This window comes from Miniopterus schreibersii (genome assembly GCF_964146895.1).
Source record: "Miniopterus schreibersii genome assembly, chromosome: 1".
NCBI classification, from domain to species: domain Eukaryota; kingdom Metazoa; phylum Chordata; class Mammalia; order Chiroptera; family Miniopteridae; genus Miniopterus; species Miniopterus schreibersii.
Window position 1 is genome coordinate 1,547,588 of NC_138101.1, and position 27,524 is coordinate 1,575,111.

Genomic DNA, 27,524 nt, shown 5'->3' on the forward strand with positions numbered 1-27,524 from the left:
GGCGGGGGGCGCCCCTCGGAGCCGCCCCGTAGGCCCCGCCCCTCGCCTCACGAGGGTCCCACCTCGCGGCCCTCTGCGGGGCCCGGCGCTGGCGGCCGGCCGCACTTCCGGTTTCTGGACCGCGCAGGACCCGCCCCCTGGAGGCTCCGACCCGCCCATTGGCGGCTTCCTCCCGAGGCACGCCCACGCCCTTGAGGCCACGCCCCGCCTCGTCCGGAGGCCACGCCCAGCACGACCACGCCCCCGGCCCCCCGCCCCGCTGACCCCGGGCCCCGCCCCTCCCGGCCCCGCCCCTTGCCCCGGGCGGCGGCTGAGGCGACCGTTGGGCGCGCGGGCGGCGGGCGGCGCGGACGGGCCGGCGGGCGGCGCGAGCGGCGGTAGGTTGCGGCGGGCGCAGGGCCGCCCCGCCCGCTTTCTTTCTTCTCGGCGCGCTCGCCCTCGGGCCCGGCCCCGCCCAGCGCGGCGGAGGGCGCGGGGCGGCGGGGTCCCGCTCCTCGGGCCGGCTCACGGGGACCCGGCCCGAGCTCGCCGCCGGCCGCGCCTTTTGTTCCCGGCGCAGCCCCGGGGCTCGTCGCGGGCCGGGCGTGGGTCGCTGGAGGCCGCGGGGCCGGCGGGCCGGGCGGGGCGGGCGGCGTTGGGGCGGGACCCGGACCCCCCCCCCCCCGCCCGCACCCGGGTGCCCGCCGCGCTCGCCCCCGCGGACCCCGGATTCCCGCCGGACCCCCCGGCCCCGCATTGTGTGGGCAGAGGCGTCTCCAGGGGTCCCCACTCCGGACACCCACTGCGGGCCCCTGTCCCCCGGCCCCAGCTCCGCCTCGGTGCCGGAGTGGTCGTTGTGGACGAGCGGTCCTGACCTGCGGACAGTGGCCCCACTTGTGGGGTGTGGACGAGCGGTCCTGACCTGCGGACAGTGACCCCACTTGCGGGGTGTGGACGAGCGGTCCTGACCTGCGGACAGTGACCCCACTTGCGGGGTGTGGACGAGCGGTCCTGACCTGCGGACAGTGACCCCACTTGCAGGGTGTGGACAGAGCGGTCCTGACCCCTGTGGACAGTGGCCCCACTTGCGGGGTGTGAACGAGCGGTCCTGACCCCTGTGGACAGTGGCCCCACTTGCGGAGTGTGGACGGAGTGCCCCCAGAGTGGTCCTGGCTGGGCATCTGCCTGGCCACTGGACAGGGATATGCCCTTGGGCAGGTGACCACCGCGCCTGGCGTCAGTTTCCTCCTTGGTGGACGGGGTTGGTGGTGGGGCCAGCTTCGGGTCAGCGTGGTCAGTGCGGTGGTCGCCGCACAGTCGCAGGACCTGCGGGCGGGACAGTGAGGTGTGCACGGGAGGGGTCCCGCCTTCCTGGAGGATGGAAGGCGAGGTACCCCATGGGCGGTCTAGCAGTGCCAGGGTGAGGAGTTGGGGGCCTGCGTTCTGAGACTCAGCCTGGGGGGGCAACGCGTAGGAGAGGAGCTTTACTTCAGAAATAGAGGGGTCACAGTGTGAAGTTTCATGTTGCCTTACCCAGTGGCTTTGAGGACCGAGGACAATGGCATGAATTCTTCAGCTTCCGGCACTCTCCTCGGATGGGTCTGCCATCGCGGAGGTGCCCACCAACCGGGCCATTGGGTGACTGATGATGAGGGACACCTCCGGGTGGGGCATGGGAGGGCCACAGGGGCTGGAGGAGGTCTCAGAGAGGTCACCAAAGGGGAGGGCTGAGGAAAGGCCCTGGACTTAGGCTGTGGAGGAGGGGAGAGGGCAGGGCCCGGTGGCCTGAGCGCTCAGGATGGCCGTGTAGTGGGAGGGTCAGGAGGTGAGGAGGGAGGCAGGATCCGGCCTGTGGGGCAAAGACGAGGGGGCTGGAGGCTCCTGGGCCCCCGGTCAAGGGCAGGCCTCCTTTTCCCCTGTGGGAGTGACCGTCTGAGAGGAAGGGGTCAGTGGCCAGGCAGAGGAGCAGCTGAAGGGCTGGGGAGGACCGAAGACATGGCCTCGGGCCCAGGCGGGGACTGGGACATCAGAAGGCGGGGCAGCTCCGGTTTCTAGGTGAAGGCGGTGAAGGAATAAGCAGAGGGAGCTGAGCTCTGCCCACAGCCTGCACCTCCACGGCAGAAGGCGACAGCGTGTTCCTTTCTGATTTCACTGTAAATGGTCCAAGCAAGACAGTCAGGGTGAAGGAGAAAACGGTTAGGTATGGTGACACACGCTGTGCAGAAAGCGCACAGGACAGCGAGCCAGAGCGTTCTCAATTTCTTTGAATTTGGTGGCATTCCTATAAGCATTTTACTTTCTATTTAGCACTTGTGTGACTTTCCTGTGGCCGCTGAAACAGATTACCACCAACTTCGGGGCTTAAACAACAGAAACTTACTCCCTCACAGTCCAGAGGCCAGAAGTCCGAAATGGACTTCACTGGGCAGAAGCCTCGGTGAACCTCAGGAGGCTCCAGGGAGGCTGTCCTCAGCCCTTGGCCCTGAGCCACACATCCCAGTGCCCACTTCCCCCTGCTTCCATGGCTGCATTCTGTCCTCCACTCCCCCCGCTTTCCTCCCTCCCATAAGGACACTCGAGAAGATTCTGTTCATGGCCCACCTGTGTAACCCAGGACCCTCTCCCACGTCAGGATCCTTAAGTTAATCACTCCTGCAAAGCCCCTCTTCCCTATAAGGTGACATTCAGTTCCTGGGGCCAGGACCAGATGTCTTCGGGGACCACCCTTTAGCCCACGACAGTGCTGCTGACTTTATTTCTGAAGGACTATGGCGCTTCCCTTCCGTGCTGAGGAGCAGCCACCTCACACACCTTCCCTGGGGCCATCGGGCAGGGTCTGTCCCAGCCGCTGCTGTGTCCTGAAGGGCCTTGTGTTTTCCCTGCTCTGCCCTGGAGGAGAGGCCTGAGCCACCCCAGGAAAGAAGCTAAGCCTGGCTTAGGGTTCAAATCTAGTAGATCACCCGTTCTTTACTTTTGGGGAGTTGGTGGCCACTAGCTCCTTTGGCCATCTGATAAAAGCTATCGTCTCTTTCTGGAAGTAGACACCCATTTCCAGAACTTCTATCTGCTGCTGCTTTATAGTTTCTGTTTCTCTACTGAGATAAGCCATCTGCTAATTCTGACCATATTTTCCATCAAACCCCTCACACACTATATTAGCTGCTTTAAAGTTCTTATTTGCTGGTTTCAACCCTTGGTTTATCTCAGGATCTGTTTCTGTTGACCTCCTTTCTCTTGACTGTGGTCACACCTTGCATCTCAACATCTGGTAGTATTTGAGTGTCCCGGACATTGTGACTGGTTCATCACAGTGATTCGTTGTGAATTGTTGATTTTTGTTTTGGGAGTCACTTTGGACTCCAACCGAAATCTCTACTATAATCTCTGCTTGGTGCCTTTGACCTACCATCTGCCTCCTCCTTCTCCTTGGATGCTCCTTGTTCCCGTATAGTTCAGGGGTTGGCCAAGGACCAGATTAGTTTATGAGCAGATTTTAGGGCTTCCTCTCTCTCCAGCTACCTCCTTTCTGAGGAATTGGGATGTGCCCTTCTCTTTACAGGCACCCAGCCATGTCCAGACTCGCACTGGGAGGGTTGTGGCTTTCTGCCTGAGCTCCGGTCACTTGTACCAACACCCCCCTGATCATCTTACCCATTGCAACCCTCCTGTTGTAGGGGATAGCTCCCTCCCAGCCCCGCCTGCTCTCATAGCTCTCCAGTACCTTCACATAGTTTGTCTGTATATTTTGTACCTGGTTGGAACTTGATTGAGCAGCAAAGGAGAGTGCATGAGGTTTTTCACTGCATGATAGACTGTGATTAGTAGTCTATTGATTAGTAGCCAGGTGTCAATCCTTGGGATTTATTGTTTGTCATCTGGAGAATCAAGTGATCAGGGAGTGAGCCACTCTAGCCTAAAGGAGAGCTCTTCTTTAACAAATCCCAGATTAGGTGAAGCCTGGGCCGGCTCTCCCAAGTGTTGGCCTGCACAGTGCCCGTCTTCGCACGTGGGTTCGATGAGCGCGGTGGTGGTAGAGGCTGTGCTCTCCTCGTGTTCCTCTGAGGTGAGCCATTTAGGGGTGAGGGCAGGGTTGTTCTTTGACCTCCCAGAGGTTCATGCTCTCTGGGCCTGGCGAGTTTATTAGGCCTCAGGCTCCGTCCGGGCTGAGGCGAAGGCGCAGGTCGTCACCCTTTGGTACCACATTCCTCACCTCATCCTTGTTACCCAGTTTGACTCGGGGCGAACTACTCCTCTGTGCCACAGTTTCTGTCTATATAGTAGGTCGATAGCAAGGCTGTGGTGAGGGTTAACGAGGATGGGTCAGCCTCCTCGGTGCCAATTCAACACTAACAGGAATCCCCAGTTTCGGGTGCAGTGAAGAAGGAAACTTGATTCAGTGCAAAACAGCTCAATTGTGACACAGCAAGGCTGTGAGAACAGCACGGCTGTGAGGCAGCCCTGGGGCCAGGCCCCGTCCAGCTACACGGCTCTGCTCCGCTCCCTGCTGGTCTGCTTTGCCTGCAGTGAAGCCGGGGAAGGGCAGTCTGGTGGAAAGGGAACGTGTGCGCTCAAGGCCAGAGGGAAGCTGACTTAGAGACAGAAGTCCCCGCTGCCGGTCCCTGATTGGTCTGGCCTCGTGCAAGTGACTGCTCCAAATCCTCGCAGTGTGACTGGTCTAAAAGGCACTGTCCTGATGGGTGGTTGAAGAAGCAGCTGTGCAGCTTCTCTTGGGTGGGGAAAGCCTCGGTCCTACTGGTTGAAACAGGATTCCAGGAAACCTTTATAAGGGCTGCTCAGATGACGGGGACACAGCGCAGGCAGGCAGTTCAGTGCAGGCTTCTCCCTGAAGTGTATTTTGCATGAGAGGACCCTGTGCAGAAATGGCTGTTATACTGTTTTTGTGCTTTTTTGTGTGTCTGTGTTTTTAAATTTAAGCCCACTTAAGTCACCAGGACCCCTTCTTTTCTTTCTTTTTTTTTTTTTTTTTTAAATATATCTTTATTGATTTCAGAGAGAGGAAAGGAGAGGGAGAGAGAGAGATAGAAACATCAATGATGAGAGAGTCATTGATTGAGCCCGCAATCCAGGCATGTGCCCTGACCGGGAATCGAACCCCGATCGCCTGGATCCTAGGTCGACACTCAACCGCTGAGCCACGCCCGGCTGGGGTCACCAGGACCCCTTCTTAACTAGGCATCTTCTTTCTCAGGGCCCACAGATAATATGTGTAAAACGGTGGAGAGCTGTGTCTGACACGCAGGATGTACTCAGTACCTGTTAGTGATGGTGCGAATGATGTCACGTCTAGGCTTGCAGTGTTGCTGTGCGTGGACTTGCGCCCAGGTGGGCGGCTCAAGCCTTCATGTAGCACATCTGTATCAAGCCCCTGCTGTGTGCCAGGCTATGAGCTCTGTGACTCCTGAGCACAGTTCAGCGGAGCCGAGCCCAGGACACATTCTCCCAGGGGACACTTGGGCAGAGTGAGGTGCCTAGACTGTTCCGTTCACCAGAGCCCCTCATTTCTCGGAGTCCAGCCCAGGCTGGTCTGTGGAGTGAAGAATTAGCAGCCAGTCACCTTCCTTGCTGCCAGGGTTGGGCAGTGGGGCCCTGTGGCTGTTGTAACAAAGCACCACACTGTGGGTGGCTTAACACAGCACAGACTTATTCAAAGCTCTGGAGGCCAGAAGTCCAAATCAGGGTGTGGACAGGGCTGCGCTCCTGGAGGCTGTGGGGGAGGATCCTTTCTGCCTCTCCCAGCTCCTGGTGGCTGGCCATAGTCTTGGGCTTGTGGCTGCATCACTCCAGTCTCTGCCCCTGTCTTCATGTGGCCTCTCTATGTCTGATCTTCCCTCTGCTTCCCTCTTATAAGGACACTTGTGATTACTTTTAGGCCCACCTGGATAATTCAGGGTCATCTCCCCATCTCAGAACCTCTAATCCCATCTGCAGAGACCCTTTTTCCAAATAAGGTCACATTTCCAGGTTCTGAGGATTAGGACCTGATGTATTTGGGGCCACCATTCAGCCCATTATCCACCTTGCCTGGATCGGGGAGGTGAGGAGCCATGTGGGGTCATGGGTGGGGACAGGGCTTCCTGCCCACATGGCGTCCTCTGGCCATTCCCCCTCCCTTGCATGTAAAGGGTCTGCTCCCGGCGCCCTGTTGTGCAGGACTGGGGCTCGCAGCTGCTCCCTCACGCTGTGCTGAAGCGGGTGCCCGGGACTGCGTGCCCTTGCGGGTTTTCTTGTCTTCCCACGAGTGACTGCGAGACAGACAGCAGAGCAATTCCCTGCAGCCCCAGTGAAAAAACAGACACAGGACAGGCCAGCATCACTTTTTCATCGTGAATCACGTAGGGCAAGACCACATTTGTATGTGGAAGGGGAGTCATGTAGGAGGCCTGTCCTTCCTGGCCATGTAGGGATTTGAGGGTGAGGCCAGGTGACAGGCAGATAGGGCAGGTGGACACAGCTTGGCCTGCTCCCTCCTGTCCTTGGCCTGCCACTGTCAGCCGTGCCCCAGGAAGTGGCTGGGAAGGATGGTAAGGGTGGAGGTGACGTCCAGGTGGGATAACGGAACCAGCCAGGCTCTAGCCAGGAGGAGCTCAGGGACACAGTCAGGGCCGTGCTGCCCCGTGGCCTGCCGGGACACACATCCCTGTCTGCCCTCACAGATTGGCTGGGTAAAGCGTGCTGTGTGTTTGGGGTGTACTCATACTAAAAGTTACTCATCCTTTATCTGAAATTCAAACTTAGGTGTCCTGTATGTTGACTCGCTAAGCCTGGCAACTCTATTTGTAGTCCCACTTTGCCCAGGCTTAAAACCACAGACAGGAGGACTGAGTAGAGATTAAATGGGAAGGGGAGAGGGACACAGTTTAACCTTCAGTGTTTTACGACTGCTGAACGAGCATTTGTTTCTGGGATCAAAATAGCCCCTCACTTCCATCAGCTGTGGATCCTGAAAGGTGGTCACTCTGCTGGTCCTGTTGGCTTTTCCCAAAACTCGGTCATTGCCAGGCTGGTGCCCAGAGCTTGTGGGCGGGGGCTGTCCATTGGCTGGGGGGAAGGTCAGCCCCGCTCTTTGAGCCCCTCAGACTCAGTCCTGGTTGGAGGGGTTGAGGGGAGCCAGGTGGAGCTCCTGGTCCTGTCTGAGCTTCTGGTTGGTGTGGTCTTTCACACAATTAGGATTTCTATAGTCCGCAGCCTCAGCCTCGTGTAGTCGAGCCTCTGGCAGCTGTTAGTCCTCCCACCTTCTCAAGATTGCCAGGCTCTGCTTCCCTGCCCACACATGCATGGCTTCCCCTCAAACCTGTCTTTTGTCCTGATGCCTTCATGTGTCCCCAGAGCCCACATGTGTCCTCAGTGTGGGCACCACAAGCCGAGTGTGTGCTGATGCCATGGTGCCCACAGCGCTGCCCCAGAAAGGTGCTAGAGGCTGCACGGTGGTGTCCCCAGGCCAGTGAGTGGACAGCAAGCACAGCCAGAGCTCAGGGCCCAGCGCTGTGCGGGGCAGTTGGGAGATGGGTAAGGCTAGGAGGGCTTAGCCAAGGGGCAGTTGAGGGAGGGGGAGGGTATGTTCAGGGAAGAGTAATTTCTTAAATGGAGTCAGGGCTGTGGGCCCTCCTGTGTGTGTCCTGACCTGTGTGTGGTCGTATTGACCTGCCAAGCTGTCGTGTCCCCCAGGGGCGGGGCCCCAGGAGATCAGGGCCATCTCTAGTCCTCTGTTCATATCTGTCTCCTGGTGCTGCTGTAGAAGCCCCTCAGTAATCACTGAGTGAATGCACGAACAAGCGGGAAAGTCATGGGGCCGTGGGGATGGACCTGCCTGAGGTGGGCGTTGAGCTTTGCTCCGGCGCTGGTGAGGAGGCCTCGGAAGGCAGGCTGAGGGTAAGGCTGAGCCCCTTGAGAAGTGTCGTGGCTGTGAGCAGGGTGACACTAGGGAAGGAAGATGAGCCAGAGGGAGGGTGGGGCAGGTGTAGGGGGCCAAGGTGGCACCAGGGAGAAGAGGCTGAGTGCTGGACCACTGGCTGCATGGAGCCAAGTGACAGGGAGCCCCCTCATCCTGTCTCCTGCCCCTTCTCTCTGCTGTGATCGCCACCGCCATCCGGATGTCTGCTGCCTTCCCTCTGCCGAGCGTCATCTTTCCTTAACGTGACCTTCCTTAAATTGCCCCGTGTGGAGAGTGTTCTTAATGTGATGTGAATAAAAGAAGTTATTTCCAGATGCACCTCCCTCTGTCTTTGTTACACCCAGCACACTGGAGAGTGACGGGAAGTGACAGGAAAGAGTCCCTCGTCAGGCCAATGACAGGGCTGCATGTGGTTGGGAGATGGCTTTTCCAGACACAGATGCCTGTCCTTTTGTCCTCTGAGGCCGAGGCGTCTGTCACCCTCAGTGCTGGTGTGAGCCCAGGCAGTATGAAATAGAACAGTTTTCTCATCGTTGGGGGCTTACACTTATTTATTTTAGATGAGAGGGCTTTGCACATTTGTTACCCTATGGATCTTGCTTGAGGCAAAGTTGACGTTACAGGGGCTCAGAATCATCATGTAATACTTTTGACCCTTGGGCAACCCGGGTTTGAACTGTGCAGGTCCACTTATATGTGGACTTCAATAAATATTCAGTCAGCACTCAGTATCCCCCAGGCTTGAAACCGCGATTCAGCCAACTGCAGATAGAAAACAGTGTTTTTCATCTGTGGTTGGGGTCCTTGGATGTGAAGGGCCGACTTGCGTAGTTTTGTGTGGGACTCCAGCATCCTCGGATTTTGGTACCTGCGGGGGTCCTGGAACCCCTTCCTCACAGACACGAGGGATCGTAGTTAAGTTTGGGCAGAGTCAAAAATTATATGTGGATTGTTGGTGCCCCAACCCCCCTGCATTGTTCAAGGGTTAACTGTATATTAATATTTTTGAAACATTAAGATTATATGGGCCTTTGTAATTTAATTTTAAAATAGTATTTTTTTCTGCTAAATGTAGATTTTCTTCACACAGTAAAAAGGGAAAAGTTCTGAGTTGGGGATGCTACTTGGTATGAGGCCTTCTGGAGGTGGAGACACCAGGGGCCAGCGATAAAATATTCAGGCAGCTGTGCCAGGGATCCTGTTCCAGGCCCTTCTGTCTGAGGCCTTGGGCGCTCCTCCCTTGGGCTGCCCCGCCTTCCTTGCAGCCTGAGTTGGACGGGGGAGCAGGGCGTGTGTTTAAGGCTAGTGTTTCAAACTTTATGTGGTGCATATGACGCTAGCATAACTGTATTTCAGCTTTACAGTGTTTTCGGAATTCCAATTCATTTTAACGTTAATAACTGTGTCTACAAATTTCTGATGTGCTCAAAGAAATGAAACGTCCGTAAGTTTGCAGCTTGAATTTCTTGGCTCCCTTACTTCGTTCTCCTAGTTCCTGACTATTTATGCCATGTTTCCTGATTCTAAAAGCTACTTTCTGTTTGTGTAAATTCCCATCTCCATTTGTAATTGCTGTAACTGGCTGCCTAGCAATGGACTAGGCGGGGAAGGCGGAGGGACCTTAGCGATGAGCTGGGTGGGGAAGGCGGAGGGGTGCACACCTGGAGACCAGCACCCAGGCATGTGACATGCACCCTGCAGCTTGGCCTTTGGTTTCTTGGGGCATGAAGTGGTAAAATCTTAAGAACTGACATTTTTCAAAAGCCCATGCAAAAACTCTGCATAAAAAAATTCTGAATGGGGACGTTTTATATATTGTACTCTTCTGTTGAGTCTATTGCAAATTATTCAACTATGCATGCTAATAACTGTGGTGCCAACCCGCTTCCTAAGCTTAGATTAATGTTCAAATCTGGGAGATGAAGCTTCCAAGGAATTCAGGTAAGACTCTTTGAGAGAAGTTAATAATTTTTGTCAGCAGAAATACTTCATGCGAGTTCAGTTTCTACATAGGCACTTGCTTGTGTGCTAATAGTGAAACGGGAGGTGGCCGGGATGTGCTGAAAGAGCCCACCGAAGTCGCCCTGTGTGAATCCTAACCCTGTCTAAAGCATGGTCATAGGCAGGTTTCCCCCCAGCTTTGGTTTCCTTGTTTGTAAAATGGAGTTACTGTTATCTTAGCTTGTGAGATCATGATTGCTTAGGTAGTTACTTTCATTAGCAAGGTTTTCCATTCTGTAGTCATTTATCTCTGGCATATGCAGCCTGATATCCTTAATCGCCTCATCACAGATTAGATTTGAGGGAACACTTAAAAAATACGTCATCATGCATTGCTACCTAGACATAAATATAGTGCTATTTGTATGTATTTATAGCAGGAGTGGTAACAAGTCAAATCCAACATTCATATTTTGCATTATATGGTGTATTAGTTATCTTATGCTCTGTAACAAGCTGCCTCCAAATGTAGCGGCTTACAACAACAAGCGCTTGTCCTCTCAGTTTCTGTGGCCAGGAATCTGGGTGAGGCTTGTTTGATCCTCTGTCCCAGGTCTCACACCAGGTGTCAGCCAGGGCTGCAGTGGGTGAGGGTCCACTTCCAAGCTCACGTGGTAGTTGGTGGCCTCAGAATATCCACTTCCAAGGTCAGCAATGTGGCTTTTGGCCAGAGACATTGTTCCTTGCCGTGTGGGCTGCTCTAAGGGCAGCTCACAACCAGGTAGCTGACATCCCTCAGAGCGAGTGAGGGGGAGGGTAAACAAGACAGAGGCCACAGTCTGTAACCTATCTTGGAAGGGACATCACATCACTTTTGCCATATTCTGTTTGTTAGAAGTGGAGAGCGAGGTTCAGCGTGAATCCAAGGGGAGGGGACTGCCAAGGGTGGGATCATTGGGGCTGTCTCAGAGGCTGCCTATCACTCACTGTTCAGCCCTTGGCCCCAACTATTCATGTTCCTCCCACATAAGAAACACATTGTCCCCCAAATCCCCATGACAGCATCACTTCAAAATTCAGAATCTGTCATCTAAATCAGCTCCAGGTATGGGTAAGGCTTCCTGGCTGTAGCTCTCTGAGTACATTTCTTCTCCATCTGTAGGCCTGAACCAAAGGGCCAGCTGTCAGCCCCTCTGCCCACACCAAAAATGCAACATCAGGACAACATTGGTAACCACTGCAGACACTCCTGCTCAGGACGAGGGACCATGGGAGGCATGAAGGAGTCACAGGTGCACAGCAGTCTTTAGTCCAGCTGGCACATGTCAAAGCCTCTTGATTAGGTCTCAAGACAGAGATCATTTCTCTCACTCATCCTTCTGTGTCTGAGTCATCTTCCCCTTTTCTCAGCCTGCTTCCTACCAGTAGAATTTTTGGGACCCAGTGTCCACTTTTCATCTCGTACTGCCTCTGACTCTTTCTGCTCAAGCTACTGATACAGTTTTCTCAAAAACTTTGTGGGCCTCCCGTGAATCTCATTGGTGTTGACTCCATCAGACATTCCTCATCTCTCTTTGAGATAACCCCTTCTCCACCATGGGCTCCTGAAGGGTGAGCACACAGGGCGCTTCAGCACCTGTGAGCTCCTAGAGCCCCAGTCCAGTGAGAGGGTCTGTGGGGCACATTCTCCGTCTGTTATACCTACTTTGGAAGGAAATTCTTGGCCTGACTAGGGTATACTGCCTTTCCTTCACTGACATTTACTCGGAAACTGGAGACTCCTTCTGTGATGGGTTTTGTTATGAGGTACCTTTTTATGTTAGGTAACACCAGTAAGCAATAGAGATCTGGGGTCTGTAATACTAAACTATTTGTTTTTCTTCTTCAGGGCATTATTTCCAGAAAAACTATGGCAGCATCAAGCATTTTCTAAACTGTGGACCCCCTGGAGTAAGAACTATGCTTCTGGTCTCTGAGGCGCATTGAGATGTACAGAGCGGGGGACACAGCGGAGCGCCCACCACCAGGGACGGCGCCCCCTCGCCTGAGGAGTGTGGAGGTTGCCAGGGGAAGAGCGGGGTACGGGTTCACCCTTTCCGGCCAGGCGCCCTGCGTGCTCAGCTGTGTCATGAGAGGGAGCCCTGCTGATTTCGTGGGCCTCCGTGCTGGAGACCAGATACTTGCCATCAATGAGATCAACGTGAAGAAGGCATCCCACGAAGACGTGGTTAAACTAATTGGGAAATGCTCTGGGGTCCTGCACATGGTGGTGGGCGAAGGCCTCGGCCACTTGGAGTCGTGCTCCAGCGATGAGGAAATGGGCTTCTATGAAGGAAAAGGCTGGCGGAAGCCCAGACTCGATTCCAAAGCGTTAGGTATAAACCGGGCAGAGAGGGTCGTCGAGGAAATGCAGTCAGGGGGGATTTTCAGCATGATCTTCGAAAACCCTCGCCTTCGTGCCAGCAGCTCAGAGCCCTCGAAACTGAAGCAAAGATCCCTTTCAGAGTCAGCGGCTGCGCGGTGTGACCTCAGGCACGAGAGTGTAAATGACCCGCAGCCCAGCCTGCTTTCCAAGGAGGAGATTTCAAAAGTTATTAACGATGATTCTGTTTTCAGTATTGGACTAGAGAACCATGAAGATTTTGGATTAGATGCAAGTATTTTAAACGTTGCCATGGTTGTCGGCTATTTAGGGTCTATCGAACTTCCTTCCACGAGCTGCAACCTGGAGTCAGACAGCTTCCAGGCTATCCGGGGCTGCCTGCGGCGCCTGCGGGCCGAGCAGAAGATCCACTCGCTGGTGACCATGAAGATCATGCACGACGGTGTGCAGCTGTGCACCGACAGGGCCGCGGTGCTGGCCGAGTACCCCGCCGAGAAGCTTGCCTTCAGCGCCGTGTGCCCCGACGACAGGAGGTTCTTTGGGCTCGTGACCATGCAGAGCAGCGATGATGGCAGCCTGGTACAGGAGGAGGAGGGCGTCTTGCGGACTTCCTGCCACGTGTTTATGGTGGATCCAGACTTGTTCAATCACAAGATCCATCAAGGCATCGCCCGGCGGTTTGGGTTTGAGTGCACAGCGGACCCGGACACCAACGGCTGCCTGGAGTTCCCGGCGTCCTCCCTGCCGGTCCTGCAGTTCATCTCTGTGCTGTACAGGGACATGGGCGAGCTGATCGCGGGTGTGCGGGCCCGCGCCTTCGTGGATGGGGACGCCGACGCCCACCACAACACCAGCACCAGCAGCAACAGTGACAGTGGCATTGGGAATTTCAACCAGGAAGAAAGAAGCAGCCGCGTGCTTGTGGTGGACCTGGGCGCCAGCTCGAGCAGACACGGCCCCAGCAGCAGCACCTGGGAGGGTGTGGGCGGGAGGGGCCCCCAGCCTTGGGGTGCCCCGTGGAATGGAGCCTTTAGCCACGACCCTGAGGCAGGGCCCCCACTCGAGGCTGCTCCACAGGCTGACAGGTGCTGGGACTTCAGTAAGCATTTGGGGCCCGCGTCTCACGTGGAGGTACCCCCAGCCTCCTCGCGGAGCTCAGTCCCCCCTTCCAGGAGAGGCACTGTGGGCCCTGGCGGTGGGTTCAGCCAGCGGTGGCTTCCGGTCCACGTCCTGCAGGAGTGGCAGTGTGGGCATGCCAGCGACCAGGAGTCTTACACGGACTCCACCGACGGGTGGTCCAGTGTCAACTGTGGCACGCTGCCCCCTCCCATGAACAAGATTCCTGCTGACCGCTACAGGGTGGAGGGCAGCCTGGCGCAGCCCCTGCTGAGCACCCAGAAGAGGGACTGGTCCAGGAAGGCTTTTGGGATGCACAGCATTTTCGGTCCCCATGGAAATGTTAGGAAGACTAAGGAAGACAAACAGGTAAGCCTGCTGGGGCTGGCTCAGTGGGAGTGGGTGTGGCTTGAAGGCTCAGTGACTGATGAAACGGTGGCGCGCCGCCCAGCCCCCAGCCCCGGCTTCCTCAGCTGTATGTCTGCTGGGGCTGTGCTTGCAGGCTCCATCTTGCCTGGAGTCCTTTTCACTCTCGGCTCCCTCAAGTGTCGCATCTGCAGCTGGCCCTGGCTATGGTGGGACAGGTGGTGGTAGAAGGGCTGGTGACTTCTCACAGCCCAGGTGAGGGTCTCCCCCCGCTTCCTACCCTTTCTGCCGCAGGTGCCGGAGGGTCCTGTCCCTGTGGCCTCTTCGATGTCCACTGCATCCCTGGCCCGAGTCTTCACCCCAGGGGCCAGAGCAGTATGCCCTCTGTTGTTGTTGTTAATTCTCATCTAAGGACATTTTTTCCATTGACTTTTTTTTTTTTTAATATATCTTTATTGATTTCAGAGAGAGGAAAGGAGAGGGAGAGATAGAAACATCAATGATGAGAAAGTCATTGATCGAGCCGGAAACCCGGGCATGTGCCCTGATGGGGAATCGAACCCCAATCGCCTGGATCCTAGGTTGACACTCAATTGCTGAGCCACGCCTGGCTGGGCCCATTGACTTTTTAGAGAGAGTGGAAGGGAGGGAGGGAGAGAGAGAGAGAGATCGATGTGAGAGAGAGACATCGACTGGTTGCCTCTTGCACACACCCTGATGAGCTGGGAATTAAACCTGCAACCCAGGTACGTGCCCTTGACCAGGAATCGAACCTGTGACTCTTCGGTACACTGGCCAACACTCTAACCACTGAGCCACGCTGGCCAGGGCTGTCTGCATGGACCACAGCTTATTTATTCAGCCACCCACTGAAGGACGTCTTAGTTGCTCCCAAGTTCTGGCAATTGTGAGTAAAGCTGCTGTAAACCTCCACATGTAGATTGTGTGTGGATATGAGTTTTCACCTCCTTTGGGTAAATACCAAGGAGCCTGATGGCTGGATTGTGTGGTAAGAATATATTTCGTTTTGTAAGAAACCACCAAACTGCACGCCCCCCCCCCAGCACCCAGTGAGGTTCCTGCTGCTCCACATCCCTCCAGCACTTGGTTCTGCCAGTGCTCTGGATTCTGGCCACTCTGACAGGCGCGTGGTGGTGTCTCACTGTCGCTTTAGTTTGCATTCCCCTAATGACTGAGAAAGTGGAGCATCTTTCCATGTGCTTACGTGTCACCTGTGTGTCTTTGGTGAGGTTTTTGTTCTAGTCTTTGGACCATTTTTCAATTGAGTTTTTTTCTTTTTGTTAAAAAAACTCTTAAAGTTTTTTTAAAACACATTTTAGATAATAGTCCTTTATCAGATGTGTCTTTTGCAAGTATTTTCTCCCGCCCATGGCTTGTCTTCTCCTTTTCTTGATGTTGTCTGTCACAGAGCAAAGGTTTTTAACTTCTGTGAGGCCAGCTTATCAATTCTCTCTCTCATGTTTGTGTCTTTGGTGGTGTGTCTGAAAAGGCATCACTAAACCCAAGGTCATCTGGGTTTTCTCCTGTGTTTCCTTCTAGTTTTATAGTTTTGCACTTCACATTTAAGTCTATAAATAACCATTTTGGGTTGATTTTGCGAAGGGTGTGAGGTCTGTGTCCAGATTCACTTTTCTGCCTGTGGTGTTCTGTTGCTGCAGCACCATTTGTGGAAAAGACTGTCTTTGCTCAGCTGACTGTATTTGAGGGAGTCTTGGGCTCCTTTATAATGTTCTTTCACCTTGAACAAAAATGTAGTGAGAAGGCCCAGCTGGAATGCTCAGTTGGTTGAGTGTCGTCCTGTGCACAGAAAGGTTGCCGGTTCCATTCCTGGTTAGGGCACATTTCTGGGTTGTGGGCTCAATTCCTGGTCTGGGCGTGTACAGAAGGCAACCGATCAATGTTCCTCCCTCTCCCTCTCTCTCCCTCCCCTCCTCCCCCTCTCCTCCTCCCCTTTCTAAGCATGTCCTCGAGGGAAGATTAAAATAGTGTAGTGAGAAGGACAGCATTGGCCGGTATCACCACACTGTAACAGAAGGATGTCCCTGGTCATGGTGCCATGGTCTCCTCTCAAACCTGGGTGGGGTTCTGTGAGCCCCTCAGGCTGGGTGCTTCATTTTCATTTACTGACAAGCTGATAAGTATTAAACAGCTTGCCACAGTCACGTGCCAATGAGTGCTGAGACTCAGCGGACTTAGGGCTCCCTGCGGCCGCCTTCAGTGTTTCCTTTTGTAGGGTGACGGGGCAGCGGTGGATCTAACAGAGGGAGTAATGAGTTGTGCTTTATCGGGTCCCTGCTGTAGTCTCTTGGAAGTTATTGGTTGCTTTCTCCTCTGCTAAATGGGTCCCCTGCATTATTAGCTCAGCGTCACCCACAGCCTCCTCTGTTGGGGTGCAGAAGCTTCTAGAGGTGGTGAGGTGGGTCCCCTGGTGTCCCTCCTGGTCTGGCCTGAGCTGGCTGGAGACTGTGAGGATGAGCAGGGGACAGGCCAGAAAGGGAAGAAGGCTGTGCCTGGAAATGAGAAGAGTAAGAGGCCTTAGGAGAGGAAGGAGCGAGATGCTAGAGGCCTGAGTGTCGTTAGTTGCGTCCTGTCACTCTCAGTCTTGTGATGACAGTGGCTTCAGTGTCTTACTTTGCACAAAGTGGGGCTGTATCAGGATCCAGCTGGGAGACAGAAAACACAGCAGTGATTGGAGCAGAGAAACCGAGTGTGAGGAGCTGTTAATGAAGCAGAGGGAGGCAGCTGATAGCAGCCCGAGTGCAACAGCGAGGCCTGGCGTTGGGGCTGGCTGAGTCCCTGGCACAGCTGACCACAGGCTTGTCAGCTCTCAGGCCAGGAGGGCACCGGATTCAACAGTCAAATCTTGTAGTTTTTCTAGTACAATGACAGGAAGTTTTAAAATAGATTGTAAAAATATCTGGACAATACCACTAAGGCCCCTGTGACAAGAGCGGCTTTGATCATGGCCGGTGCAGACAATGCCAGCAGGCAACATTGTGTCACTCCCACCCAAGTCTCCAGGAAGGGAGGAAACAATAGCAGCCTGTGCCTCGAGCCCCTGGCCTGTGGGACAGGTCTGAGCTGCTTGGGGCTAGAGCACTGGGCACCGCAGCGCATGCTGAGCGCTGTCGGGGGACTTGATGCACATGGGGAGCTGCCACCAAGGTTACTGAAGGTGCCAGGGGAGCAGAGAGGAGAAGTACTCTCCCCCACCCTCAGAAGGCAGGGCAGAAGGAGCTGGACCGGGCCAGCAGCACGGAGAGTAGGACCTGAGGTGGAGGACACTCTAGACACAAAGCTGCCACCAAGACTGTTTTCTTTTGGTTTTGTGTAATTTCCAGGAAAAGTGAGAACATTCAGAGCTAAGCGGCCCCAGTGTTCACCGGAAGTGTTGCCGTGTTTGAGTCTCTAGACAATGTATTGATTAGTTACTGCTGCTTGGGGTCTATAACAGTGGCTTTATAACAGCTTCTGCACTTGACTTTTAATCATCTGTTACCAGTTCTCAGATTTACCCACAATATTATCCGTAGCTACAGTTCATTCAGAGTGCTCTAACCCTGCAGAAAGAGAACACTCTCCCCAGCCCTCCCACACCAGCTCCTGTGAGAGCTCAGATGGCCCCACATCCTCACCAATACTTGCCGTCCTCAGGCTTCTTAAGGCTTTGGCAATCCAGGAGTTGTAACATGGCATCTCACTGTGCTTCAGGTGACATTTCCCTGATCATAAAGATTGGACTTCCTTTTGGCTGAGGGCACATTTTTCTGTGGGGTTGTCTTTTTCTGCCTGACAGGGGACTGTGGATGCTGGCTGATGACCCTTCCTGGTTCATGGCTTGTTTTCCCTTGCTTTGTGGTGTCTTGGTGCATGGAAGTTCTTAACTCTGATGTCGTCCAACTTGCCCATCTTTTCTCTTACGGTTTGCACTTTCCATGTAACACATTCATCACTACCCGAGGTCAGAAAGAGCCTCTCCTTTATTTCCTAAACTTTTTTGGAGTTGATTTTTATGAATGGAATAAGGTGGGTGGCAAGTTAACGTTTTTTCTACATGGATGACCAGGTGTTGGAGCACTGAATTTCTCCCCCGGGGCCCAGGAGTGCCCCTCTGCCGTATTCCATGTGCTCGTGTACGTGTGGGGCCGGTTTCAGTTCTCTTCTCCATCGTCAGTACCCCCAACAGTACTTTACTTTTTAAAGTTGTAGCTTTATAATGTCTTTATATCTGAGAGGGCAGATCTCCTCACTGTATCTTGACTGTGCTTGAGCCTTGCTCTTTTATATAAATTTTACGTTTATAACTTCTTTAAAAATGCTGTTGACGTTTTTATTGCAGTTGTATTTTAATCTGTATACCAGTTTGGGAGAATTGGTGTCTTTAGGATGTTGAGCCTTTCTATCCATGAAAATGGTCTCTTTCCATTTACTTACCCTCTCTTTACTTTCTTTCAGTAAAATTTTATACCTGCCTTTATGAACATCTTTACTTAGATTTATTCTTAGATTCTTTTGTTAGATTTATTCCTAGGTCTCTTGTACATTTTGTTACCATTATAAATGGTACCTACTTAAAAATTGTAAATGCTAACTTTTGTAATATGTAAAAGTACAATTGATTTGTTGCTGTTATATCCAGCTGCCTTGCCAAGGTTGCTTCTGTTTGTTAATACTTGTCATCATGAACGTGTGCTGAATGTTGGCTTTTCTTTCTGGTTATTTTGCATTCATTGAGATGATCAACTGGGCTTCTTCCTTTAAAATGCTAATGTGGCAGATTACACTGATAGATGTGTGATTGTTAAACCACACTTGCATCCTGAGATAAACCTAACTTATGATTATCTTTTTATACACGAATGGATTTGGTTTGCTAATATTTCTGTAGAATTTTCAATCAGTGTTTATGAGTGAGACTATCTTTAGTTTCCCTTCCTCACGCTCTTTGTCTGGTTTTGGTATCAAGGTTATCGTAGCCTCAGAAAGTTATAAAATCAGTGGTGACATTTCCTCCCCCTCCCTCCCCTTCTTCATTTAGTGTATTGTATCTTTTACTGAAAAGGCCCTGTTATAATACACCTATATAAGCCTTTTCTGAATCAGCATTTCCTATTGCTTTATTTAAACATTTTCATTTCTCCATGTTCTAGACTTGTTACTATAAGTAGCAGACAGTTGGATTTTTCCCCTAATCCACATTAATATAACATTCTCTGACAGTTCATGAGTAAGCAGAGTAAATGGAAAATGTAGTCTGTTTATATTTATTGGAATTACTGGTGTGGGTATTACTATGGACTTTCTGTAAATCTGTGTTTTCTAGGCTTTCTCCCTCCTGCTTTCCCTACAGCCTTTGTTTTATGTTCGAGGCTGATTTTTGTTTACTTAGTTCACTCCCCTCCTTCACTGGTTTGGAAGTTACACACTTTGTTTCTGGTTTTTAAAGGTTTTGCTGATTGCCCAGTGCATCGTAGGCTCTTAGGTGTTTGTAGAAGAAATAAATGTTTCCCCTAATTTTCCATCTCGACTTAAACGCCCTTCCCTTTACAGTCCCCCCTTCCCTTCCCTTCCCTTCCCTTCCCTTCCCTTCCCTTCCCTTCCCTTCCCTTCCCTTCCCTTCCCTTCCCTTCCCTTCCCTTCCCTTCCCTTCCCTTCCCTTCCCTTCCCTTCCCTTCCCTTCCCTTCCCTTCCCTTCCCTTCCCTTCCCTTCCCTTCCCTTCCCTTCCCTTCCCTTCCCTTCCCTTCCCTTCCCTTCCCTTCCCTTCCCTTCCCTTCCCTTCCCTTCCCTTCCCTTCCCTTCCCTTCCCTTCCCTTCCCTTCCCTTCCCTTCCCTTCCCTTCCCTTCCCTTCCCTTCCCTTCCCTTCCCTTCCCTTCCCTTCCCTTCCCTTCCCTTCCCTTCCCTTCCCTTCCCTTCCCTTCCCTTCCCTTCCCTTCCCTTCCCTTCCCTTCCCTTCCCTTCCCTTCCCTTCCCTTCCCTTCCCTTCCCTTCCCTTCCCTTCCCTTCCCTTCCCTTCCCTTCCCTTCCCTTCCCTTCCCTTCCCTTCCCTTCCCTTCCCTTCCCTTCCCTTCCCTTCCCTTCCCTTCCCTTCCCTTCCCTTCCCTTCCCTTCCCTTCCCTTCCCTTCCCTTCCCTTCCCTTCCCTTCCCTTCCCTTCCCTTCCCTTCCCTTCCCTTCCCTTCCCTTCCCTTCCCTTCCCTTCCCTTCCCTTCCCTTCCCTTCCCTTCCCTTCCCTTCCCTTCCCTTCCCTTCCCTTCCCTTCCCTTCCCTTCCCTTCCCTTCCCTTCCCTTCCCTTCCCTTCCCTTCCCTTCCCTTCCCTTCCCTTCCCGTCTTCCCTTCCCTTCCCTTCCCTTCCCGCATAGGAGGCCCAGTCTCCGTCTGTGCCTTTTTCTTCCTTTCTCAGGACGGCAGTTTGCTCCTTACACACTTCTACCATAGTCAACACTATACAGTTTTATGTTTGAAATGGAATTTTGTGGATTCTAAAGTTGTTTTGATTTGGGGCTTTGACTTCTTCCTGGTACATGGAGTTTGTTGTAAGAGGATGTAACGCGTCAGCTCCGAGCCCGCCTGTTTTTACTCCTCACCTGAGGATATTTTTTCCATTGATTTTTACAAATAGTGGAAGAGAGAGAGAGAGAAACATGGATGTGAGAGAGAGACAGCGATTTGTTTCCTCCCACATGCACCCGACTGGGGCCGGAGATTGAACCTGTAACCTACGTATATGCCCTTGACTGGGAATTGAACCTGAGACCCTCCTGTATGTGAGCCTCACCGGCCAGGGCTGAGCCCTTCTTTTGTGATCAACTGAGGGACACTGGGGTCTGTGCCCCTTCCCCTCTGCCAGCTGGGTCCCTGGCAGGCTCTGCCTCCTGGGGAGGAGGGGTCCTGCTCCTTGTCTGCCATGGCAACGCTCTTTCCCAGTGAGGTAGTTCCTTTCCGCCACAGCCTGTGTCCAATTTGTGGTCCCCACCGTGCTCAGGCAGCCTTATCACCCCTCAGACACTGAGGCCGGGTCCAGCGCCAGCGGCCCTTCGTCTGGCTGCTGAGGTGACATGACTCCTCTTCCCTGTTGTCCCTGCAGCCAGTTCCCCTGTGGCTGCCTCATGACAACCGAGAGTCTGTTTTACCTTTTCAGTTCTCTGGTACCTGGTTAGCAATTATTTATATGAAGTCCTCTCTGTTGAAACAACTGGCGTGGCTTTGCTTTCTGGCCAGAACCTCACAGTGCACCAGGAGAGGTGCAGCACCTGGAAACCTGACCCTGAGTCTCCACATCGCCTCTTTCTGGAAAAATACTCAGATGGCCTGGTCTTTGTTTTAAGCTAAATGGTCTCCTTGGTTAGAGTTTATTTGTTCACTAAGTGCTTATTGAGCACCTGCTGTGTACCAGGCACTGTGGGAGGGGTGGGGCACAATGGCCACCGGGACAGGCCCAGCCCTTGCCAGCTGGGGCTCATGGTCTAGTGTTGAGGCTCTGAGGGTTGGAGATTTCTGGTTCAGACTGTAACTAGGACATCACCGTGTAGTAGACCAGGACCTGGGTCTCCCCTGCCGCCTCCGCTGCCATTGGTTCTCATCTGTAGATTGAGGGAGGTGACTAGCTGTGCAGAATGAGTCCCTCCCTAAAGTGGTGGCTCTGTGGGATGGCTCAGTGTTGGCGCTGAGTGGCCGAGGCAGCTGGGTACCCTGGGCAGTGGGTGGGGCCAGGGACCCGGATTCTGCTCCACCCTCTTTATTGGCTGTTTCACCCTAGAGTGATGCCGACACCTCTCTGGGCCTCCTTTGTGATGAGGAAGGTATCCCTTAGGGCCCCTTCTATCACTTGGGTTTTGAGACGACAGTAACCAGGTGGGTCATTTCTGTAAGTCCTGAGAGGGGCCAGGAGTGGGGAAGGGCCCTTTGGTTCTAGAAGCACGCTGGCCACATGCTGCCCCGGGCATGGCTGCTGGACTCAATGCTGGAAGTCAGGCTGTGTTCTCGTTGTCTGGAGCTGGGCCTCGTAGGTGACTTTTGGGGGCAGTGAGATGGAATGTGCCCCCTAGCACTCTGACGTTGGGGTGCAGTGGCCATGGGCTGGGCTATGCCCATGTGACAGTGTGGCCCGGCACCTTCCACTTGCCTTCTTGAGCAGATATGAGTTGTCTGCAGTTTAAAAAGTGGAGTTGACTTGGGAAAAGGAGCTGCCTTTTCCACCATTTTACAGTAGTCGCCACCAAACAGCCCTGCAAACAGCCCTGCGTGGGGAGTGGCATGCTTCCTGCCAGCAGGGTGCTACTCTGGCGGGTCTCTAACAGGTCACAGTATTTCTCCTCCCCCACGACGGTCTCTCCATGTGAGACTCCTTGTTGGGGAGTGTCACCACTGAGCTGACTCGGCTCTTTGCAGGAATTTTTTGTCTGTTTGCTTGTTATATTTTTCCTTCTATTTCCTTTAAGTTTCCAAATCTCACCGTGCAGCCAGGCACAGCAAGCGCTCTTCTCCATAGCCTTGCCTGGAAGGGCCCCGTGCCAGGGCTGCTGGAGGAGCAGCTCCACTGGGCCTGGACGTGGCTCTTATCACAAAGCCATGTGCTCATCACCCCCCAAAAGTACAAATTCAGACCAGCAAGTAGAGGATTTGTACAATAGGTCCAGTTCTTCATACCGGGTTTAGCAACAGATGAGGAACACTCCATATGGCTACTTGCCAGCGACAAGCACCTGCATGGCTGCAGGGACTGCCGTGTCCCTTAGGGGCCAGCTCCGTATCGTAGGGCACTGAGGGCCCCGCCTTGTCTGGCTCTCATTCGTCCTCTCATAGATGCTCCGTCTGCCGCGAGCCCTGCGCTCGGCAGCAGGCTCAGGAGGGACAGGTGGCAGGACCTAGAGCCTATACAGCACTGTGGGGACGCCCCTGAAGGGCACTGAGCAGGGCCCGGTGTGGGCAGGTTCGGGGCCAGGTTGCACCAGATGGGCGGTGGTGGGGCCTGTGAGGCCTAGACACACTGTACTGGCTCCCGGGCCAGGAGGCCACTGCGCACCTGGAAAGAGATGGCTGGGTTCCAGACACACTTTCTAGATAGAATCAGCCCTGGGGCAGAGTTTTTGGAAAAGAAATTTCTTAGACAAATGTTTCTAGAGAATGTGTCACATTCAGTGACTTGCTAGAGGGAGGCTGCACATGAGGGCGGAGCAGCAGAGAGACTTGGGCTCAGACATGTGCCAAAGGAATGGCACAGATGCCCACAGTCCTGGTGAGGGCCTGGACCCATTCATCTGTCACCAGGGGCAGAAACACCTGGGCAGGGCACATCTGAGTCTGGATTGGAACCACCAGGCTCACCCCCAGGAGTGTCTCAGAGGCCCGTTAGCAGAAGGTGGGGTCTGGTGACCCCCAGACTAGCTGCCAGGCTGAGTGACAGGCAGGAGCTGTAAACTAGCATTTTCTCCTCGGAGAGGCAGCACCCACAGGTCACCTGCAGGTTACCTACCCATCCCCGCCTGGGGACAAGCAGACCTTCCTGTGCAGCTCGATTTTGTAGAGCAGATTGCATTGGGCACCAGCATGGATGCATTTGAGAGGCCCCCATGCAGCTGCTTTCAGGCTTCACCTCCAGTGGCTCTTGCTGGTGCCTCTGTGGGTGGTGTCACCTTCCGGGTGACGGCTTCCAAGTCTCCTCGGGGTCTGGCTCCAGCCCATAGGAGTCATCTCCCCAGAGCCCTTGGCTGTTTCTCGAGCGCTCTCCTCTGCCCTCCCTGAGGTGACTTAGGATTTCCAGTCCCCAGGGGATCAGAGATTTCAGCTGCGATGCTTTTATTATGAAGATGTGGTGGCTTTTGCTGGAACCATGGCCACATTTGGAGACATGTTGAGCATATTGATAGTGAATTATTCTGGTCATTTCCCGGGGGAGGAACAAGATGCTTCGCTGGCCGCTTATGTCCTGCACCTGAGTGGGCTTGGGCTGCAGATGCCAGCTGAATGTCTAGGCAGGCTGGCCTCCCAGAATGCTTGTGAAATCATGTAGCAGGGTGGCCTTGTGAGAACTGGCCTTCATTAATAATCATCCTTCTGTCACTGTGCGCCTACAAGGCTCACATGTGCTGTTTTACCTGCTCTTGGTGGCAGATCCTGGTGACTGGAGGTTGAGGCCGGCTTGCTCTCTGGGGCACATAGTTGTAAGGGGCAGAGCACCTGGAGTACCTGGAGACCCTGGATGGGTCTTTGGTTCTGCATTTTTATTGAGGTAGTATCTGCGTACCATGAAGTTTACCCTGGGGTGACACAGTCTGGTTTTCTGGGTTCCACTAGCCATCTTCTCTGGGAGGTGGTGCTTTGGGCAAAGCTGAGTACCTTTCTCAAGGAGGCAACTCAATTTACCTTTTCTTTATGTTTAGGGCTCAAAATTTGGGCGGGGACTTGGACTCGCTCAGACTTCTCAACGCACTCCTGCTCGGAGATCCTTCGGAAGATCCAAGAGATTTAGTGTCACTCGCTCCCTTGATGACCTTGAGGTAAGCATTTTAGCTTTTCTTTTCTTCTTCAGGTTTTTAGAAATGAAAATTAATCTTACAGATACACCTAATCTCCTTTGAATTCCACCTGGATCCTGCTCCCCTCTCCTCCTAAGGTAACCACTGTTTTCTAATGCACATCTGGTACTTTTCTGCCACACGTCCCCAGACCGCCTCCTGTCACACCTGGTGCTTTTCTGCCCCAGCACATGTCCCAGACCTCATAGTGCTTTCAGTGCTGTATTCTGTGTTCCAGATGCTGTTGTAGCTATACGTGTGAACTTGTTTAACCTCACAAGTCTGTGAGGAAAGAAGGGCTTATCTTTACCCCCCTTTTAAAGATACGATACTGATGCACAGCTACTGATAATATTCTGTGTGGTTCTTTCCTTTTACCTATGTTCCTTAAAAATGGAATCGACTTTGCTACTAGAGCAGGTGTAGGTTTCCGGAGCAGGTAAGCAGGAGGCGCAGAGCTCCCCTGTGCTCCCCGGCTCGCCCTGTGCTGACACCTGCATCTGCGCGGTCCGTTTGTTACAGTGGATGAGCTGGCGTGGCACTGTCTTGTTAGCTGAGATCCATGGCTTCATGAGCACTCACCCCGGTGGTGTGCATCACAAAGGTGTGGACGAGTGGTGATGTCCTGCGGTCGCCATTGTGGTGCCCCACAGAGTAGCTCCACTGCTCCCCTGTTCCTCCCTCCCGCCTTCCTCCTGAACCCTTGGCAGCCAGCCTTCCTGCTCCCGCTTCATTTTATGTGTTTTGAAATTTTACTCGGCTGCAATTGTAGTGTATGTCTGATTCGGCCACTTTTAGAGCACAGCTTGATGCTTTCAAGAGTTACCCAGGCAGCCTCAGTTCCGTTACTTACTTGTGTGGCGTTCCACTGTGCATGAGCCACTGTTTGTGTCCGCTCTACTGCTGATGGGCAGTTGGTACAAAGTTGGAAATAGTCTCCTCTGAGGAAGCATCCATGTCAAGTGTCCCGGGGCACACACAGGACAGAGAATTCCTAGTAGTAAAATCACCGGGCGCCGGGCATGGCCAAACGCCCGCTCCCAGGGGCTCTTCCACTAGGGCTCTGGTCACCAGCAGGGTGTGGGTCCCTGTGACCCCTCCTCACTGACACCTGGTACTGTTAGACCTGAATTTCCCCCATTTCAGTGAGAGGGCATCTTGTTTAAGTTTGTATCTCGCTGATTCCAGGTGAGGCCAAGCATTGTGTTATGGTTCTTTGGCCATTTGCTTTCTCCTCTGAATTAGTAGCTTATTTATACCCTTTTTCTGTTGGGCTGTTTCCAGTAGGCTTTAAGTGGTTCTTTGTACACTCTGGATACGGGCACGCCGTCAGATGAACGTTTGGAAAGATCTCCTTTGGGACTTGTTCCTACCCTTGTTTAGGGCGTCTTTACTTAAGTACAGGGCGGGGCAAAAGTAGGCTTACAGTTGTGAGTATGCGGAACGCAGTTTATTTTTGTGTTATTTATTAATTATTGTATTATTTTCCATACAAACATCTGTAAACCTACTTTTGCCCACCCTGTGTGTATGTGTGTATGTATTTTAAATTGTGGTAAACTAGTATCACATAAAATTAATCATTGTTAAGTGCATAGTTCAGTGGCATTAGGCACATTCACATAGTTGCATAGCCGTCACCACCATCATCTCCAGAACTTTCCACCTTCCTGAACTGAAACTCTGTACCCGTTAAACACTGACTCCCCATCCCCCTGCCCCCCACCTAGCCCCTGGCTCCCACCATCTACTCTCTGTCTCTATGAATTTGGCTCCTCCAAGGACCTCATATAAGTGGAATCGTACAATACCCGTCTTTTTGTGTCTGGCTTATCTCACCCAGAATGTATCCTCAGGGTTAGTCCATGTTGTAACAGGTGTCAGAATCTCCCTACTTTTCAAGGCTCAATAATATTCCACTGTGGATAAACCATGTTTTGTTTGTCCATCCATCTGTCAATGGGCACTGGCTTGCTCCCACCTTTGGCTGTGAACGATGTTGCTGTGAACATGGGGGTACAAATACCTGTTTGAGTTTATTTATATTTTAAAAATTAATTTTAAATAAGATCATTTGTTATAGACTCAGTAATAAACTGGAATACATTGACTTTGGCTGTTTTCTTAAAACTGTAAGTTAATTTGTGTTTCTGATGAGAAACTGGAACCATAGGATGTTACAGCCTGGTGAAGCATTTGAGGCCCCTTCCTGTGCAGTTGAGAGGGAGGTGCAGGCTGGATCGGGAAGAGTAGAGTGTGAGAGGCAGGCTGCAGGGAGAGGGGAGCGAGTGCTCTCAGTAGCTGGAGACAGGAGCCTGCTGCTGGCCTGCGTGTTCTCAGGGTGCCCGAAGGCTTTCCCTGCCAGCGCTGTGCTGGGTCCGGCTGTGCTCACAGCAGGCTCCAGGGCTGTCCCACACTGGTGGAAGAAACCAGGGTCTGCCCTGCACTGATGCCGTGCTGCGACAAGGCCCAAGCCCCCCCCCGAGGACCCTTGGAGCTTCGTGGTCCGTACTGGAAGGTGGGTCTCAACCAAGCTGCATTCTCAGTTTAGGATCTGGCCCAGTGCTGCATCTCTCTTTTCCTGGGAGGAGGCTAACAGCCCTGCCCAAGCCCACGACCTGCCCCATCACTGTGGATACAGCTGTGACCCCTGGGCCATGGGAACTCTGTTTCTGCTTTACAGAGCAGGAGACTGAGGCACAGGGCCAGTGCCAAGGGTTAGGGAACTTGTCTGAGTCCATGGAACCTGGGCGCACTAGACTCACCTGCTGCTTCTCCCAGGACACAGGCGCTCCAGGGGGCTCCCGCGTCCATGCTTCTGTCCTTCCAGCTTTCCATTGGTCCCACACTGTCCCTGTAGCTGTGGTTATATTCTACTCTCAGGGTATCGCTCTCCAGGTGAGAGGCATAGCCAGACGGGCCTCAACAGGAAGATGTCAGGCAGGTGACTTAGTCTGGCGGGTGATGGTGGTGGGGAGCAAGGCCAGGTGTGTGTGGGAGAAAAGGGGCTGCTCTGAGGAGGGGATGTTCACACCAAGCCCTTGAGGCTAAGAGGGGGCCAGCTACCTGAAGGTCTTAGAACTGGACAGCCAGTGTGTCCAGGGACAGAAGGGAGGGAGGTGAAGCTGAGACCTTGAGTTTTCTTCTGAGTGTGGTGGGAGCCTGTGGGAGCCCAGTGAGTGTGTCTCTCCCTGAGTTCTGGGCCTGGCTCTGTGGGCCTGTGTGGAGAACTGGGGGCGCCCTCCTCCGGGAGGGTCATGCGTGGGTTTGGAAGGCCCCCCTCCGGGCAG

The 27,524-nt window shown here is 53.3% G+C and overlaps 1 protein-coding gene across 4 annotated transcripts in view; it reads left to right on the plus strand.

Moving 5' to 3' along the window:
* The first annotated feature begins 304 nt into the window (after window positions 1–304).
* The window catches only part of RGS12 (regulator of G protein signaling 12), an 80,612-nt gene continuing 53,392 nt past the window's right edge, over window positions 305–27,524 (plus strand). For all 4 annotated transcript variants that reach the window (XR_013998381.1, XM_081131321.1, XM_081131322.1 and 1 more), the window contains exons 1-3: window positions 305–377; window positions 11,721–13,700; window positions 24,100–24,216. Coding sequence is in view for 3 of the 4 variants with exons in the window: in XM_081131321.1 (XP_080987447.1) it covers window positions 11,820–13,700; window positions 24,100–24,216 (1,998 nt within the window). In the remaining variant the exon portion in view is untranslated. The remainder of the gene's footprint in view (window positions 378–11,720; window positions 13,701–24,099; window positions 24,217–27,524) is intronic.